The following is a 19,907-nucleotide window of genomic DNA, read 5'->3' as shown; positions in this document are numbered from 1 at the left end:
TTGCAGTGATTGCCTCTGAAGGTTGTGCAACAAAATATTAGGTTAGCGGTCCCATCATTTTTGTCCATGCCATTTTCATTTATTTTCTTATTTACAATATTATGTTGAATAAAAAATCAAAAGCAAAGTCTGATTTCTATTAAATATGGAATAAACAATGGTGGATGCCAATTACTTTGGTCAGTTTCAAGTTATTTCAGTGAAAATTGTGCATTCTTCGTTTTTTGTGGAGGGGTACCAACAAATTTGAGCACGTCTGTATATATATATATATAGAGAGAGAGGGACTTCTCTAAACCTTATTCATTTGTTAAAGCAAAACACCTCAAATATCTGTAGTATGTAAAATATTCCCAGAGTACACTACAACTTTTCAGACTATCACTGTGCATAAACAGTTTATTGCCGTTTCTAGTACTCTTAAACAATGACATGCACTGTTCAGGCCAAACACACAGACAGGGTCTTGTTTAAGCTGACCTCCTCTGTCCTCTCTGTGTCTTGTACCTTTTATCCCCGTCTGTTATGTCTTTGTTCTAAAGATGTTAAGACTCATAAACTGTCTGCTCCACATTTCATGCAACAGTAGGTCAAATGGATACATTTGAAACTTTGTGATCAAAGAAAATTCCAGGTAAGGGTGAATCAAGGTGATGGCAAGTTATAATCAGTCATAAGAATATAAGAACATAAGAAAGTTTACAAACGAGAGGAGACCAGAGAGGTTGTTAGTAGCTTATTGATCCCAGAATCTCATCAAGCAGCTTCTTGAAGGATCCCAGGGTGTCAGCTTCAACATTACTGGGGAGTTGGTTCCAGACTCCCACAATTCTCTGTGTAAAAAAGTGCCTCCAATTTTCTGTTCTGAATGCCCCTTTACCTACTCTCCATTTGTGACCCCTGGTCCTTGTTTCTTTTTTCAGGTCGAAAAAGTCCCTTGGGTCGACATTGTCAATACCTTTTATAATTTTGAATGCTTGAATCAGATCGCCGCGTAGTCTTCTTTGTTCAAGACTGAATAGATTCAATTCTTTAAGCCTTTCTGCTTATGACATGCCTTTTAAAAACCCGGAATAATTCTGGTCGCTCTACTTTGCACTCTTTCTACAGCAGCAATATCCTTTTTGTAGCGAGGTGACCAGAACTGAACACATTATTCTAGATGAGGTCTTACTAATGCATTGTAAAGTTTTAACATTACTTCCCTTGATTTAAATTCAACAATTTTCACTATATATCTGAGCATTTTGTTGGCCTTCTTTATAGCTTCCCCACATTGTCTAGATGAAGACATTTCTGAGTCAACATAAACTCCTAGGTCTTTTTCATAGATTCCTTCTTCAATTTCAGTATCTCCCATATGGTATTTATAATGCACATTTTTATTGCCTTCGTACAGTACCTTACACATTTCTATATTAAATGTCATTTGCTGTGTGTCTGCCCAGTTCTGAATGCTGTCTAGATCACTTTGAATGACCTTTGCAGCTGCAATGGTGTTTGCCACTCCTCCTATTTTTGTGTCGTCTGCAAATTTAACAAGTTTGCTTACTATACCAGAATCCAAGTCATTAATGTAGATTAGGAAGAGCAGAGGACCTAGTACTGATCCCTGTGGTACACCACTGGTTACCTCGCTCCATTTTGAGGTTTTTAATCAGTACTTTTTGTTTTCTACTTGTTAACCACTCCCTAATCCATGTGCATGCATTTCCTTGAATCCCTACTGCGCTCAGTTTGTGAATTAATCTTTTATGCAGGACTTTGTCAAAAGCTTTCTGGAAATCTAAATAAACCAGTCTACAAAGACTAGTGTATCCGACTGCTTACAGCAAAAATGAGTTTTGCATTAAGTTTGGCGTTACGGTATTGTTACCAAATTGTGGCTGGACAATAACAACCAAGAACAGACTCAAGGGATTCAGTTTATTAATGGGACTAATATGTTACTGATTGCATCCCCTGTGTAGTCAATTTTTTGGTTGCATACAGCAGGACTACTAGCTATGTTAGATAAAAAGAATACAATAAAAACATGGTTATAAATAATGGTTCATCTGGTTCCCACTTGCAGTACCTATGTAACATCCAGTATGAACCACAGCTCATTTGGAAAATATACTTGACTGTAACAATAGGTGGTATCATTGATTTAAAATAACTTTAACTTTATTTACTTTGGATTGTATGATTTATTATTACACATGATAGCACTTATTTAACACAGAACCCTGTGGAAAGTCATCTATTTGCAATGTAGATCGTTTTGTGTCTCTCAATCATATCAATGTCTTTCTCCAGCTGTTTCATCTCTGTCTCCAGTCTTTCCTTGCGGTACTTCTTTGGTGTTGTGTCAGTTACTACAGAGATGCCCTGGTATTGGTGATGGAGCTCCCCCCAGTTCTTCTTTAGACCCTGACATCAATACAGAAAACATGCATTAGTCACATCTTATTTTCATCATAAAAAAAATTCTAGATTTTGGCAACTGTATTAAGATACACTCCTGCAATAAGTTATTGTACTGTATTTTTAAAAATCAATGCACTGATTGACAATGAGAATACGAATAACTATTGTTTTAAACAGACTTCTTTAACCGCGTGATGCCCATTTGACTCAGATTTGGAGCCTTGCAAGTTGCTTCTTGCTTCAGTTCCCAGCGGCAGAGCATGTGGGAGGAGGCAGGGTCCTGTGGGAGGAGGCAAGGTCCTGTGGGAGGAGGCAGGGACCTGTGGGAGGAGGCAGGGTCCTGTGGGAGGAGGCAAGGTCCTGTGGGAGGAGGCAGGGTCCTGTGGGAGGAGGCAGGGTCCTGTGGGAGGAGGCAAGGTCCTGTGGGAGGAGGCAGGGTCCTGTGGGAGGGGGCAAGGTCCTGTGGGAGGAGGCAGGGTCCAGTGGGAGGAGGCAGGGTCCTGTGGGAGGAGGCAGGGTCCTGTGGGAGGAGGCAGGGTCCTGTGGGAGGAGGCAAGGTCCTGTGGGAGGAGGCAGGGTCCTGTGGGAGGAGGCAAGGTCCTGTGGATGTGCTGCTCACACATGCCTACTCCTCCTTAACATTTTCATATTAAATGTGATAATGGCAACCTACATAACACATACAAGGCTGTGTGATCCAGTGGTTAAAGAAAAGGGCTTGTAACCAGGAGGTCCCCGGTTCAAATCCCACCTCAGCCACTGACTCGTGTGACGACTCATTGTGTGACCCTGAGCAAGTCACTTAACCTCCTTGTGCTCCGTCTTTAGGGGGAGATGTAATTGTAAGTGACTCTGCAGCTGATGTATAGTTCACACACCCTAGTCTCTGTAAGTCGCCTTGGATAAAGGCGTCTGCTAAATAAACAAATAAAAATACAAATAACATACTGCTTATACTATCACGGCCAATATTTAGACCACCCCCCCAAGACCTTTCCAAAATCCAAGCTTGTATGAAAATATCAATACTGGTACTGTATGTTTTTATTCTGGAAAAAAAAAACATACATGCTGTTCTAAATAGAAAAAAATGATTCTGCTGCTTTCAAACGTACACACGCACACGCACACTCACTCACACACGCACACGCACACACACACACAGACACGCACGCATGCACACATGCACACACATAGCGCTTTTCACAGTAAAAGCATAGCAAAGTATAATAAAGCATAGTGAACGCATCCTAAAGCACACATAAGCATTCTAAAGTCCAGAGGCTAGGTAGGTTAAAGCATATTAAAAACATGGTAAACTCTGGTAAATGATGCTAATGTATAACCATGGTAAAACTGCAGGATTACCATGGTAACTTTGATAAGTTATATGAGATGCTATTATTAGCTTACCTGGAGAACTGCATCCCTTTCTTCATCAGAGAGCTGCTTCATTGATCCTTGTAGAATCCGCTCCTTTATATAGGCATCATACTCTTCCTGGGCCTTCTGCACCTCTTCATTTCGCTTTATCAGATATTCAGGAGTCTGTCCATAGTCCTGCAAATATTGAATAATATTTGCATTAAAGCAAATATTATTCAAGGGATTCAATCTCAGTATTTTGCAAGGCACAGTAAATGACAAAAGAGCACATTTTCACATTTGGTTTTCAGGACCTTAATGAAGTACAATCTAAGCAATGTAAGCTGATAAAAGGTCTGCCATACATTTGCTTGTATGGCAGACCTGTTAGTTGGCCCCCATTAGAAAGAACAAGAGCCTCCCACAGTGACAGAATTGCTTACATTCTGAAAAACATACTGTACAGGTGGCAGAGACTGTGTTACCTCCTGAGGGATGCACACTATATTCATGAAAGAGATTTGCTCCCTTTCTTGTATAAAGATATAAGTGAAGAAAAGCAGTGCTAACATGGCTTGTTTATTATTACTAGACCTCTTTATTATCACATTGTCACTCTGTCCTTTTCACCTCAAATAGAGTACATTAATAGCTTGATTAAATATACAGATGTTAATCATTAAGTAAATGGCAAAGGAAAAAACATTTTGGTGACTTGCAAAGCGAGTTAACTGAAACGCTGGGATTATCCTCTCTACAGATGACCAGAAATCTCCCTCCTGCATTCTAGTAAGTGAACACCCCCTGCAATTCAGTCAATTCGGCTAATAGTGCCAAATCTGGGTGTCTTGTTTAGGGTTTTTATTTAGGGTTATTAAAAATAATAGGAACCCTTATGCACCGGTCATGTGTGTCTGTCCATCTACATGGTGAAAACCAGAACTACCTTGACTTTGCACCAATTGTCACCAAACTGTCATACACTCCTAGCCTCCTACTGACGTGTCAGATTACACGTGGCTATCATCTCGATTTTATTTTAACTGTTCATGAACTGTGCAATTATAAGGGTCCTCTATATGTGGATGCATGTTTTATGGCTTAACCTTGACTCTTTTCGTTTGGACGACCTGTGTCAGATTCAAACCCAGACATCAAGAGGTGAATGGTATGAAAGGCTGGAGAACTATGCTGTTGTTACTTGTAACTAGAAATGTTGCATAATATGGCTTAAACAGCTTTACCTTTAAGATTTTAAGGCGTTTTGAGTTCACAAAATGTGGATTTCTTGTTTTTACTTGTATAGCACCATCTTCTGGTTGAATATTGTAATTGCGCTGTTATTTTAAAGATCATTTCAATGTTTATACAAGAGGGGAAAGTCAAATCTGAATTATCGAAAGATATACATTTCGTGTTCTCTGGAGTTGACAATCAACATCACGATAATTATTGCATTGCCATACCTTTTTATTTGTGAATTTTGGAACAAGTCCTGAAGTGTCCAGAAGTTGCTTGTCTCCTCTTCTTGTGTCCACATAGTTTGGTTGGGGCTTCTTTGGCACTGACATAATCGTTTCAACGGCATTGGTTTTGATGAAGTTCTTCTTGGTCTGAATCCCCATGACTGGGTGATCGGTTCTGAGTGGTACTCGAGGTTTCTTCTGATCATCACACAGCTTTTTTAATGGTGTCTCTATAAAATCAATACAATCATCTTGTTTTCCATGAGACTCAGTACTTCCTTTGAAAGCCACGAATACAGATTTGAGTTTAAGCCAGCGCAATCAATGATGAGCCGCATGGCTTGGAATCTGCTAATTCTGGTCTTTGATATTTTTTTCAGAAGCAGCTCATAAGTAAATACTGCCAAAATAACTAAATATACTAACTTGTCGCCAAATTCTACTTTTCTTTTTGTCTTATGTATCTTTAAGTAACTATATTAACTAACTAAATGAGCTTTAGTATTGTAAATATATATTTACCAAGTAGTCCACCTTCAGTAGCTGTAAAGAACAACAAATAATTACTATTCAAGAGATACATGCTGATCTCTCATATATGAGGGATTACTCTACATCAGTGGCCCTCAAGAATTATTGATCATGGGCTCTTCTGCATATTTCTCATAAAGTCAAGAGCATTTTGTAAGGTCTTGGCATTTATCAAACTACTTATTTCAAAATATAAAATTAAAAGACATTAAAATACATATTTATCAAATGGAACAAAAGCAGAGATTGCGAGCAAGGAGTAGTAGGTGGTAGCGCCTTTAGTTCCTCTACTACTGCTTCAGTATTGCAGTCATCCAGATTATGCCAGTTGGCATTGTGGGCTCTCCAGTCTCACAAGCACAGCTTTGAAGACCACTGCTCTATGGTTAACAGCACAGCACTTGCTTTCCATAGGAATATCCCCTGCCCTCAATTTCTGTACAGTATTGTCAGTATTTTTAAACAGCTAAATTCAGGATAATTGGTTTAAATATATAATTTAACAAATGTCAGTAATTCTGAGGTTCTTTTGCCCTGATCTGAATTTGCTGGAATGCTGAAAAACAGTTTTTAATTTACTCTAATACCAAAAAAACACCTGTTAAAATTGTATGTGGTTCTATGGTAAAATACTAATGTCTGATTAACTGTTTCTGTGTTTCAGTGAACACAAATATCGATCCATTTATTATTTTTGTTTTGTTTATAAAATGCTTTTTACATTCAGGGGTCAGAAAATCCAGATATTCCTTTTATAGGAATTAGAGCTCCTGGCTAAGCACTCTAGCTTACATTAATACACAAACTTGTTTACTGTCATTTCATTAGCAATGGCTTACTGTTAGCAAGTTTTGGTTCCTTTGAGTGTTTCTGCAAGAACTTTTCTGGAGAAGGGACATCTACTTTAACTGGTCCCATGGTTTTGTTTGGAGCTTTGTGCCTTTGGGTTTCTTCTTTGACAGTTTCCCGAAACTTTGACGTGTGTCTGTAATATACAAAACCAAGTATTACTGTATGTAATACCACATTTAAAATCAGAAAATGATAGCTATTTTTCTGTTTTATAGGTGACTTTGCTTACCAGTCTAAACACAGTCGTTGTTTCTAAATGGCACCAGCCACCAACTATTGAGAGGAATGGTAGTTCCTTGCACCAAGTTATCAGCGAGAGTTACTGCCAGAGACTCTATACAGCATGGATAGTTTATGTGTATTTTTCAGTACAGAAATGATAGTTTTCATGGTATTGGGGGGAAAAGCACCATTTCACTTTTAAATTTGTAGTTCCCAGCACTCAGGTGAAATGTAGAAAAAAAAAAAATACCTGTGTGGCAGGGCAAGGAGCCACATGTATTATTTATTTTTAGAATGGGGTACCCCTCCGCCCCTTTGGGAATGCACTTATTGTGACATCTATATCATTTATATTAAATGCCTCTTATATTTCACTGTCTGTCAGCCACCTGAGCATACAGACACTTCTCAGGCTTCTGTCATCTCACTGTCTAGGCAATGATGTCAGCTTTGTTTTTTCCCCACCAACAACAAAGAATGATCGCTTGAGTGGAGATGAAAAGCAGAGGAGAGATGAAATCGTGCTCATTAGATGTGATGTAATTCACAAGGGACTTTAAGGTCAAGTGTGGTGTGGAGCTTAAGACACGTTTTTAAGGAACAGAAAAAATTAAGATTTACAACCCACTTCTAACTGTATTTTGCAATCTTGATAGTTACGAGATTAATCAGATGTGTGGTGTAAACAGGCTACTGTTGCATACAATTATTTACATTACATGCCATTAAATAAATTATTGCAGCACAGGGCACAAAAAAACAAACAAAAGACTTTGTGTGAGAGATCTGTGTTCTTTAATACATACTGAGATGAGTAACACGCTATATTATTTAATGCAACTCAATAATGGATATAAAATACGGCAACGTTTGATTCAGCGTCAATAATATGATTATAAAGGAAAGAAAGAAAAAAGGAAAATCTCGCAGTAACCTTCAGCAAACACAGTCAACCAAAAAAAGAATTTTTTTCCTGAATTCATTTAGTTAACCAACGATTGGCAAAACAAGAAGCCAGCGTCGATAATGTAAATACAAATGATAATAAAATAAAAAAGGGGGGAGATCAAGCAAGATGGGCTGAACAGCTTCCTCTCGTTTGTAAACTTTCTTATATTCAAACGTATTTAATTGTTTAATAACTCACCTCGGCTGTTTGGTAACTTTAACCTCCTCTCGGGGTATAAGATTATAAATACTTTCGGCAGGAAACATATCTGTCATTATGACTAAAAATAAAAAAATAAAATTATAAAATAAATCGAAATCCAACTTGCTTGAAATAACTGAAATAATTGAGTTTGGAGAACTCTGGTGCAAATGGCTGCTTGGCTGATTTGTTTAGCAACTGTTGCCCTTGGATACGGTTTCCTTAGTAACAAGTTCTAGTTGCTACAATACTCATTGTGTCGTCGCAGTCTGAAGCCAAGCAGAGGTGAGGGTGTGTTGCTGTTTTTAGCTGTTTATTAATTTCATTCGAAAACTTTGCTTATGTCTCTTGCCATAAAGTTGCACCCAATATCTAGCATAGTTCGATTGCAACTCACGCAACCAGTTCAAGCGGCTGGCAAAGCGCCAAGCAGGGGAACATGTTGCACAGTCAGCAGCATGGCAGTGAGCCACTCGCCGGCCCTTTACAATGAAGTAACAATGCCATTTCTTCTTGGAACGTCCCGGAAAGAGGCCCTGACACAAAGGACCACACTCATTTGCTGTTGCTAAAGGCATTGGACAAATACTTAAATACAGTTATGTAGTTCAATGCAACCATTTTGGCATCTGCAATTTTTTCTAAGCCAGAGAACAAGCAATGGCATTGAAAAAAAATAAAAATACAGAAGTCAAGGGTGCAGACTTGTAAAACTATAAATAGTTCTCAGATCTGAGCAGTGACCAAACACACCAGACAACAGGGCCACTGTAGTGAAGCTTCAAGGCAAATTCTATACTGATACAACTGACCAAACTGAAGTAAAATGACTGCTCATGGGGGCTGTGAATGCACAGTTAGTTGAAATGATCAATTAAAGATATTGTAGTGAGCATCTATGCAACTGTGTCTTGTGTACTGTACTGTAATTCCTGTTGTATTGTCTTCCTTCCCCCCTCTGTATTCCCTGCAGTTGCTGGTTGACTGTCTGTGTCTATGTGTAAATGTAGCCTACACGTGTGGTGCTTTCTGTGTGCCCCTGTTATTGGCTATTGTTTGTCTGTTGGTCCTGGTGTGTGGCTGAGGACCAATGGGATGTGTGTAAGCTCTGGTACCCGATTAGAATAAAGGGGTGGAGCTACATTATAAGAGGGCGCTGCCCCGCCAATTGTGTGTGTTCTAAAAGCTGGTTACTGGTCCAGGATTGCAGTGAAGCAGACAGAGCAGTGGTCTCTGAGCAACTAAAGCAATTGAACTTGAATCAAGTGTGTTGTCTCCTTCCTTTCTACTGCCTGCGAAACGCTACAATATATTCTAGGACATGCCTACATTTCAATATCCTTATATGTTGCACTTTGTGGTTACCATTTTTTTTATATAGAATTTACTGAAAACATCAAGGAATAATTATTAATCAAATACGCTTAGTTTTGCTGTTCAGTACTAATCAAAACATTTTACTGCAAATGTACAAAATCAGTCAAGTCAGAAAAAAAAAAAGTTAGTCATATATAACTGTGGCACATGTGCAGCGTCTGGTTCAGTTCTGATATTGCTACATGGCTGCAGATACACATGTAGCCTAATAACTGCATGTTTTCTAGCTGGTCTGAATTTGTGCTTTGCTTATTTTTTTAAACAACATTAAAAAGCAAAGGCTTTGGTAATGTTTTAAATGCAAAGGTTCAGACTTAATTATTATTATTATTATTTATTTATTAGCAGACGCCCTTATCCAGGGTGACATACATTATTTTTTTTACATACAATTACATACAATTACATTATCGACAGGCATATGAAAGAATAATGTTGTTATTCTTGATTAACAACAAGTTTACTGCACTGTGTTTACTTTTCTTTTTAAACAGCTGAAGAAGGGCTTTTGCCCAAAATGTCCTGAAAATAAAAGATTTTTTAATCTTTTAAACTTTTTGTGTACGACTTTTTCTTTCATGTGGACTATTTAATGTTGTGTCGTTAGCACACACAGGCAACACTTAATAATCAAAGTGCTAATAAAATAATAACTCTGCTTTTAAATAGCTTTGCACGCCCTTGTTCGATTATTGTTTGTAATAATATAATGTACATCTGAAATTTGAAAAAAAAAAACTATTTTCATTTGTGGAAAACATCAACCCCAGTGTAACTAGTTTCACAATTGTAAATGCGCATGTCCTGCTCGAGCTACTGTACTGAACTGGGCATGCTCTCTCTCCGAGTACTTGAGACAGATTTTAATAGGCTCTGGTGACTGGGAGGCAATGAAACGGAGCAACGGGATTGTATGGAGCTCCATTTGTGCCAAAACTATCCAGCTGTTAGTTTGTCTATTTGTCAATTCGTGAATTTGTCAGTTTGTTTGTCAATATGTTTGTCAATTCGTGAATTGGTCAATTTGTCCAGCAATTCGTCCATAAATTTGTCAATTCATACAGTAATTCTTAAACATATTTGCTAATTCATCTAATAATTGATTAATTAATTTGTCAATTCATTATTGGAAAGGCTGTACAGACGTGCACATTTCCAATCAACCAGACAAACTTCCAACTGTCAATCTTGCACTGTGCCGAAAACACTGCAACCTTTTTAGCCAATGGGAGCACACACTAATATCAATGAAAATCCAGCCTCACTCAAAACTGCCTCAGCCAATAATATTTAGATATTCTAGTTAACAAGATACTCGACACTGCTTATTTTCAATGGAGACTTCCTGTCTTACTGCGCGCAAAGCATTGTGGTATATACAGAGAGTTCGGCAAAAATGTTTTCATGGAGAGTCAGTGGAGGCGTAAGAAATGTTGCTGGTTTTTTGAAGAAAACGGCAACATTAGCAAATTATGACAATACGTAGTTATTATGAAAAATGCTATTTTCTGAGCACTGTCCCGTTTGTTGGCGCATGCGCAGAAACATCGCTCTAAAGAAGCGTATTCATTAAATCATTTAACAGTCCGGTAACACTGGTTACTTTAGAAATACATAACAACATAAAATATTATCAAGACACAGCAATATAGTACATATATATATATTTAACATGGCGAAAACCAGCAACATTTCTTACGCCTGCATTGACTCTCCATATAATTTTTCTAACTCTCTATATACCACAGTGCTTTGCGCGCAGTGAGACGGAACTCTCCATTGAAAATCAGCGGAGTCGAGTATCTTGTTAAATAGAATATCTTTTGAAACGCCCTTTTAAATATTATTGGCTGAATCAGTTTTGAGTGAGGCTGGATTTTCGTTGATTAAAATATTAGTATGTGCTCCCATTCCTAGAAAGGTTGCAGTGTTTTCGGCACAGTGCGAGATTTACAGCTGGAATTTTGTCTGTTTGTTGGGAAGTTTGTCTGGTTGATTGGAAATTTGCACGTCCGTACAGCCTTTCGTATTAATTAATTTACAAATTAATTAATGAATTATTAGATGAATTAACAAATACGTTAATGAATTACAGTATGAATTGACAAATTTATGGATGAATTACTGGACAAATTGACCAATTCACGAATTGACAAACTAATTGACAAACTAACGGCTGGATAGTTTTGGCACAAATGGCGCTCCATAGGATTGGAGTGACATCTATTATGATATTAAAGGACAATCTGCTAATGCCAACACCAGGGTAATGAACTGAAAACACTATTGTGAAGTTGAAAGAGATCACATTCCTGTTGTGTTAATGCAAATTTGTGAGTAAACAGAAAAAAAGTATGCAGGCTTGGATCAAGAATATACTGGCTGGGACAAATAATTTTAGGCACATTGCACTATAACAGAGGTGCACAATTCCGGTCCTGGAGGGCCGGATCCCTCCTGGCTCTGGCTTTTGTTCCAACTGTGTTCTAAATTACTTAATTAGACCAATAATTGGTAATAATTGGTCCAATTAAGTAATTTAGGGCAAGGTTGGAACAAAAGCCAGGAGGGACACCGGCCCTCCAGGACCGGAATTGTGCACCCCTGCACTATAAGATTTTTTTGGGGTGGGGTTATTTAGTAAAGCTTATTGGAGGTGAAAATTGTATGATACAGTATTTCTTTTTATTATCGTCAAGTGTTGTACAGAATTCCCAGCATGCAAAGAGATTTGATCGCTTTTAAATGTAAAGTAAATAGTTTACTAGAATTACAATCTGAAGAATTTAAGTGAGCATCCATTCATTACATAATATAACTTTGGCTTTAGGTTACATTTCATTTATGCTTCAAAGGAGGTGATTGACATGTTTGCCTTGGTATAAACCCCAAGCAAATATCTGAAAATGGTGCTTTTATATAGTTTGTCAGTTTCAGGAAGCCTCAAAGTGTACAGGGTTGAGAAAGTCTGTTCTAACAATGATGAAAGGAGAGGCGGACAAAGAGAGACCACACATTATTACAAACAGGATTGCTCTAAATTGGCCCGTCATTATAATCTCTCTGTCCGGGGACACAGTAATGTAGGTGGGTATCCATCAGTTAGTTCTACACAGAATCACTTATCCAATTGTGGCAACACTTGCGAGGGCCCTTCTGTAACACAAATGGTCTGTATCACAATGTTATGAAATGTGGAGGCTGTTTGTCTTTCTGTACTTTGCATAGGTTTATATCTATGAACCGGTTTTTCAGATGACATAAAACTTGCTAACCTTTAGTGCAGATTACGATCTCAGAGTATAAGGAGGCTGTCTATGTATCTGTCTGTATGTCACACATTTTTATTTATCAAATTCTGATAAAACTTGCTTTGAATATTCTTTAAAACAATTTAGGAGTGCAGTCTAGGGATATAGAGTCTGTTTGTCTATCTGTCCGACTCCCTCTCTGTATTAATAATTACTTAGTCATTTAGCAGACGCTTTTATCTAAAGTGACTTCCAGAGACTAGGGGGCGAACTATGCACCAAAATGATTATTATGACAAAATTGATACTACAGTATAAAAGAAACACAAAACCAACCGAGACAAAATCGTAAAGAGACTATGTTATAATGTTAGCACTGCTTAGGACACAACATTTGTAGTTCTAAAATCTACATTTCATTTAGTACTAAAAAAAAACAGACACACATAGTTTTAGTTTAGTGATCAGGCTCAATGGTAAAGTTCTTAAAACTGCCATTGATAGGAGTTCATCTGAGCAAAATTAATAATGCCTTTTTTTCTGTGCCCTTAGACTGGACTCAGTGTTTTCAAGTTCCATTTTTAAGATAGTTCCAGTCTCGTCATTTTGTCTTGTGAAAGTACTGCTAACAAAGGGAAGACTGACGCATTGCTTATTAACAGAGAGAAAGACTTTCAAGTGCTTAACAACAATATATCCTCATCATGGGCCATCCTGGAGCTGGAAAAACAACTGTAGGGAGAATTATTGGCCACAGATTGGGACTCCATGTCATAGATGTAGATAGTGACATTCTAGAGAAGGCATGGGACATGACTGTAGCAGAAAAACTGTCAAAAGTTGGGAGGAGCAGTTTTTAGAAGAAGGCGGCAGGGCCCTTTTAAACTTTACAATTTCTGGGAGTGTCATTTCATTGACTGGGTCCAATCCAATACAGGAGCATGGAACATGTGAAACAGAATGGAATAGTGGTATATCTTGATGTCTGTACAGAGGACATCATTGAGAGGCTTGAGAGTTTAGAATTGTTGATCTAGGCCCAGAAGTTTCAATGAGGGACATTTTACGATACAGACAGCAATTTTACAAAAAGTGGTATGATACACGGGTGCTGTGTGGCGCTGGTGACACAGCCGACGAAATAGCAGATAATGTACTTGAAGCAGTAAAGAGATACCAAGACTCAGAATCGGTGACCTTTGTTTCAACCAGAGGCACACTATCAAGGAACAGTGGATCAAATACTGGCAAGAAGTTCTTCAGCGATGTTATTGTTGACCCCAGATGGAGGGCTGTATGTGCCCCTGAATGGTCTTCCGAAGCTCACTTCCAGTGAGTGGCAGAGGCTGGTGGATATGTCTTTTCCTGAAAGAGCTCAAGTGCTACTGGAAAGATACATACACCCTGCTGATGTACCCTCTGCACATTTGCTTGAGATAGTGGAACGGGCATATGGGGAAAACTTTGCTTGCTCAAGGATTGCTCCAGTCCGATACCTGATGCACAACCAGTATGTTTTGGAGCTGTTTCATGGGCCCACTGCTTCTTTTAAATATTTGTCTCTGCAGCTGATGCCCCAGCTTTTTGCATACTGCATACCTCAAACGTGCACTTATTTACTCTTGGTGGCAACCTCTGGAGATACAGGTAGTGCAGTTCTTGAAGGTTTCAACAATCTTAGTGACATTGATAAGCAGAGGATCACTGTGCTGGCATTCTTCCCTGAAAAAGGTATCAGTTCAATTCAGAAGATGCAGATGACTAGATATCTTGAGGGAAATGCAAAAGCAGTGGGTGTCAACTCTGACTTTGACTTTTGTCAAAGAGCAACCAAAAAGATGTTCACTAACTCTGAGCTGACAGGTTTTCTTGCAGTTGAATACAGTACAAAGTACCACAAACTCCATAAATTGGGCATGTCTGCTCCCACAGGTGGTTTACCATTCTTCAGCATACTTTGATCTTGTCAGCCAAGGTGTCCTTGCGTTCGGAGATCCCATAGATGTTTGGTAACTTTGGAAATGTTTTGGCAGCTGTGTACGCAAAATGAATGGGAATTCCTATCAGAAAGTTAATCTGTGCTTCAAATCAAAATCACATTCTTACTGAATTCCTTAGGACAGGGGAGTATGATCTTAATGGTAGACGTCTTCTAATCTCAATTTCTGCTTCGATAGATATTCTGAAGTCATCTAACCTTGAAAGATATCTGTACCTCATCTCAAACGGTGACTGGCAGCTGGTGAGGGTTTTATACTCCCAGCTGGAAAGGCATAATCTTTTTCGGGTGCCAGGGTCTTTACGAGAGAGAATTCAGCAGGATTTCCCGGCAGGCTGGTGCTCTGAGGAGAAGTGTTTAGCCACTATCCAGTCTGTGCACTCCGCCGCAGGATACATTCTGGACCCCCACACAGCTGTTGCCAAAGTTGTAGCAGACCGTCTGCAGGACGGGACGTGTCCAGTGGTCATTGCCTCTACAGCTCATTACGCCAAGTTTGCACCTGCTGTCCTAAAGCTTTAAAGAAGTAACTGCGAATCCACTACATCAGCTTCAGTGGCTCAGTTCGTTGGGTTCAATGCCTCCTGTTCATAACACTTTGCTAGAGTCTCTGAAAGAAGAAGACAAACAGAAGCACAAGGTGTGTGAAGCCGACCACAATGCCCTCATCCACCAAGTAGGATGTTCATGAAAGTATGGTAAAATAGTAAATGAACAAAGCTCACATTGATGCTTTAGGAAATCCAAAGAACAGTTAGACGAGACTACAATGTACAAAGTACAATACAATACATTTAACTTGCTGAACATGCAAAACAACAATAGGCTTGTGCATCTTTAATACGAGAGCTTCCTTCACTACAGCTGTGCATCGGTTAAGTCTTCATGATACCAGCAGGATTACATTGCATCCAAATGAAATATGAAACATTAAAATCCTTTCTAAATGTCATGTGTAACCTCATATTCCTGTGTGGAGTAGCAGGGGTATGCCTCATGGTGTCACTACAGCTAAGCTGGACTACATCTTCATTAAATTGGGCTGTCAAAAAAGCCTACATAATTTAAATTGGTGTAATTAACAGATTTATGTGACAGGCAAATAGAACAAAAAGCGTTTCCCAAGATCAAAGAACCATAACACTGCAAATATAATGAAATAAAGAAAAAACACAACATTTAAGTCATCGCCATAAGAATCGCTCAGGCTATTAATGCCCTTGGTCTCTTTAAAGCAGAGACACCTATTGTGGTTGTACTGTAAAGTGAATGTATGCCGATGGGGGCAGGTTGAGACCACTGATTTAAACTAATTTCACTTGTGACCTGAGCCAGATTCTTCCACTTGCTACATTGATGAAAATAAGCATGCTGCACCACCTAACCCCACAAAAGGTTGTAATTTAATGAATGGAATACAAACTGCTTTCATCCCCTCTCTGTATGTGTCATAATGCCTTGCATCCAATGATAGCAGATGTCCTTCACCAGTGGTAATGCAGTTAACAACAAGTTTGGTGACTTTGTATGTCGTTTGTTTTTAGTATTATGTGCTACATTATTAAAAACAAACAAACAAACAAACAAACAAAAACGAGGTGGTTCATATTGGATCTTCATCTCATGGAATTGGTTATTTTTGTGGGTGCATGAATTTGTGCTATTAGTAAGTAAAAAGCTATGTGATGCATTCAAATGATTGAAACCATACAGAGGCTTGTAACTGATACAATAGAGCAGAATGAAAATAGAAGCTGCCAAAGTACATTAAACCGAAAGAGTATTGAATTGAGGTTGACAGTCAATAACACAAATCCACCACAAGATGGCATGCTCATTTCTAGTAAGCTAAATGTTTCAGAATGGTCTTGTATGCCTGATTAGTTACGTTAAATATAGAATCATAGGCTAAGCAGATCACAGGATCTTTCATTACACAAACGAATAAAGAAGACTAGTTAAAATGACTGCATATTTTAATTTTATAAAGTAACATGAAAAATCAATCTACAGCCAAAGTGTACAGATACATTATCTTTTATGGAGTTACATTTTCCAATGTAATACAATACCCTTTCTAATTTATACATTTATGTACAATTTACTTAATCATTCCTATCCATTTGTGAAGTATAATTCTGCATTGCTTTTGTATTTCAACCTAATTTTAATTATATTCTGAAACGTAAGTTACCAAGCTTTGAAAACCAAGCCCTCGGTTAAAAATGCAGATTCGGATTTTTAGATCTTTAATGGTAGAAAATACTTTTTTTTATCTGAAGGGACGTGGGCCAATTATCATGTAGAACTCTCTTGTTCATTTTTTAAAATTTTCATAGTACTGGATGGGGTTGTATTAAATGTTAATTAGGTCAGTATTAATGAGGATTCAATTTCAACATGTCGGTGAAAAATCTGAAATTACTCCATGATTATTGCAAGAGTTACTCATACACTTGACCAATTATAGAAAGGGGCTGCCATTAAAACCTAGTCCTCTGTCCAGGGTAGCAACCACCAAGAAAAGGTATTAAAACCAAAACTCGTCTAGGACAACTGGAAGCTGCTGGCAGATGTTGGATAATGGCTTATTTTCCCACCTGAAATTGCCACCACTAACCTTCGACCTGATATTGTCTTGTGGTCTGTATCAGCACGCCTTGTTCACCTGGTTGAGTTAACAGTGCCATGGGAGGATGCTGTGGATGAGGTGTATGAAAGGAAGAAACTTCGGTACTCTCAACTAGCTGCTGAAGCGGAACAGCGAAGATGAAAAGTCCAGGTTCAACTGGCTCTGCTTGAGACGAAAAGATTCTGGTTGAGAACCTCAGCACAGTAGAAAGAAAGCAACGTTGATGAAAAGGAAAGTAAGTAAGCTGGGCTTAGCTGAGTTGGGGACAGAGTTGGGTGATGCTGGGACTCCAGAATCACTGTCAAGCCCCTTTTAAGGTGTCGTGGGCTAGTCGACGAAACACCAAGAATGGAAGGTGCCCACTTGAAGACCCCAGAGAAGTAGCCTACTCAGCTCATTCCAGACGGTTGTCATGCTGATGCGCTAGGGAGGCCGCACTGTGGCTGATCCCTGGAGCCCGCATTACACTTTAGCCATCAACACCAGACAGAAGGATATCTGCTGTACATCATCAGAGGGATTGAAACGCAGATGGATCACATTAGTTTACAGGAAAAGAAGCTATGTCTTAGTTGGTGCTTTATTAAATTTTATGCAGAGTTCCAGTTTGTTTGCAAATACTCTTCCTGTAAATAATAATGCTATTGATTTTCACAATATGAAGGCACTTTGGTTTGGATCCTTGGTTTACAGTCACATCTTTAAATATCCACACAATATAAATAGTGGCCATTAAGATACTTGACACTTTTATTAGTCTGCCCGATTCCACAACTAGCCAGCTTCCTCTTTTGCACCCAGGAACTCGAGAGCGATGTCAACGAGCCACCGACCTCTGGAGTTGTCCGCTTTTTTGAGCTCACTGGGTGCCTAGCCTCCCTAAGCAACAGGACCGCCAGAGCCAATGCAATGCTCCCTTTGGAATCCCCAGTGAAAATCGGCAACCGCATGCCAGGACGCTAACCTGCACTGTATGACTCACACCCTGCACACCACAAGGCTGTGCTTTTACCAGCATCTTAAGAAAAATGTTGCGTTTCATCAAAGCAGCTATTTTTTTAAATGTATTCCGCAGCAGACGACAAATTGGGCGTTCTCATCAATACAATATATCTGAAATAAAGATATGTATGCAAGTTTATACCAATTTATACCAAGTTTATACCAATTTATACCGTTTTTCTCCCAATTTGAAATAGACAATTATTTTAGGCTCAGCTCACCGCTACCACCCCCGTGCTGACTCGGGAGCGGTGAAGATGAACACGCTGTCCTCCAAAGCGGGCGCCGTCAGCCGACCACTTCTTTTCACTCTACAGGCCCACCATGCAACCACCTCAGAGCTACAGCGTTGGAGGACTTACAGGCAATCCCGCAGGCACCCGGCCAGTCCACAGGGGTCGCTGGTGCGCGGTGAGCTGAGGACACCCTGGCCGACCTAAGCCCTCCCAACCCGGGCAACGCTCGGCCAATTATGCGCGAACTCCAGGCTTTAGGACGCATCCTGCACTCCACTCAGAGTGCCTTTACTGGATGTGCCACTCGGGAGCCCCATACATGTCATTGTTTCACCCTTACTAATGTTTTATACAAGTGTGGAAGGGTGGTGGACAATTCACTGGCACACAACGCTGCTCAGGTGCACTGTTTTAGGGCGCTGTTGTCTGTGGCCTGAATACTGACGATGGTAATCAGGTCCACAGGAATACCAACACAGGTAAACAGTTCACAATGCTGTTGCACTTACAGGTGCTCTGAAAATAATAATAAAAAATGACAGGTGAAAGAAAAAGGGAAAATAAAACACAGTAATAAAACTACAAAATAAAGGTGCTGCACTCTGCAGCTTCACCCCGACCGTCGCTACCGTCCTACGCTCACTGGTTCCCTCAGTAATTAGGTGTATACTCTCCAGGGTTCTGCCCAAGTCTTTTCCCTGCTACTAAAAATAATATATTTTTTTCTTTTTCTTTTGGTCCTCTCTGGCTGTGCTTGGTCCAGCAACAGCGCTTCCACTGGCTCGTATCTCGTCTTAGAGGGGCAGATCTGAGGGAACAACAGAGCCTGCCTCTCAGCCACTCAGAGAGAGGGAAATTCAACACACCCTCTTCCCCACCTCTGTGTCATTGCCATGACTGACAGGCGGATCTTACAAGGTTGCTGCCCTCTTCCTGCAGCACCATACATACGTCAGACAGTCAGTACAGATCTCCCCTTTTACAACAAGATACTTTTTTAATGGTCTGTGCTGTAGGGAGGTTTAGCTAGCATAAAGACTGAGAGATTTTGACACTGAGAAACAAAAAGCCATCTGAGGACAGGGGTCAGTGTTAGAGACAAGTCAAACAAACCTACTGTATCTTGAGTAATTAATTAAGAATAAAATTGACTCGCTACATGATCTCAAAATCATACCTCACGAGACTGAATGTGAACAATTATTTTACCAAACGGCAGATGATACAGTTACACTCCTTTGAGGCCTTAAGGTCAAACCATTGTGGACACAAAATCTATAGTATTCCTCTTCCAGGCTTTCATCTGTCAATATGCCACACAGATCCTCATGTGGGTATGACTATCTGAAGCTGAAAAACACTTGTTAAAAAATAACTGGTGCTTCACTAAGGACCACATGAAATGCAATACC

At 39.3% G+C, this 19,907-nt stretch overlaps 1 protein-coding gene and 1 pseudogene across 2 annotated transcripts; one reads left to right on the top strand and one right to left on the bottom strand.

Annotated features, from left to right (window-relative positions):
- Window positions 1-1,922: 1,922 nt before the first annotated feature.
- On the bottom strand, window positions 1,923-8,363 carry LOC117435394 (enkurin-like). 2 transcript variants are annotated; one of them, XM_034058507.3, is made up of 6 exons: window positions 7,996-8,359; window positions 6,614-6,759; window positions 5,766-5,786; window positions 5,244-5,473; window positions 3,826-3,972; window positions 1,923-2,415 (listed from the first exon to the last, which is right to left on the bottom strand). In XM_034058507.3, the coding sequence occupies exons 1-6, from the start codon at window positions 8,070-8,072 to the stop codon at window positions 2,242-2,244; spliced, it is 795 nt and encodes a 264-aa protein (XP_033914398.3). In that variant the 5' UTR covers window positions 8,073-8,359; the 3' UTR covers window positions 1,923-2,241. The 2 variants fall into 2 exon arrangements, with proteins under 2 accessions (XP_033914398.3, XP_033914399.3); XM_034058508.3 differs by lacking the exon at window positions 5,766-5,786 and having other exon boundaries at window positions 7,996-8,363.
- Window positions 8,364-13,327: 4,964 nt separating this feature from the next.
- On the top strand, window positions 13,328-18,220 carry LOC117394585 (threonine synthase-like 1; annotated as a pseudogene).
- The last annotated feature ends 1,687 nt before the right edge of the window (window positions 18,221-19,907 follow it).

Source organism: Acipenser ruthenus, chromosome 3, assembly GCF_902713425.1.
Source record: "Acipenser ruthenus chromosome 3, fAciRut3.2 maternal haplotype, whole genome shotgun sequence".
Classification (NCBI taxonomy): domain Eukaryota; kingdom Metazoa; phylum Chordata; class Actinopteri; order Acipenseriformes; family Acipenseridae; genus Acipenser; species Acipenser ruthenus.
The sequence above is the reverse complement of the archived record's forward strand: the minus strand, read 5'-3'. Positions and strand labels throughout refer to the sequence as shown.

What these genes read in the sequence shown, in the direction of transcription:
- LOC117435394 (XM_034058507.3), bottom strand. Translation starts at nt 8,072, where the DNA reads ATGACAGATATGTTTCCTGCCGAAAGTATTTATAATCTTATACCCCGA. An exon ending in GGAACCAAAACTTGCTAACA is followed by an intron (nt 5,787 to 6,613) that starts GTAAGCCATTGC and finishes TGTTCTTTACAG; the next exon opens with CTACTGAAGGTGGACTACTT. An exon ending in TACTGAAGGTGGACTACTTG is followed by an intron (nt 5,474 to 5,765) that starts GTAAATATATAT and finishes TTGATTTTATAG; the next exon opens with AGACACCATTAAAAAAGCTG.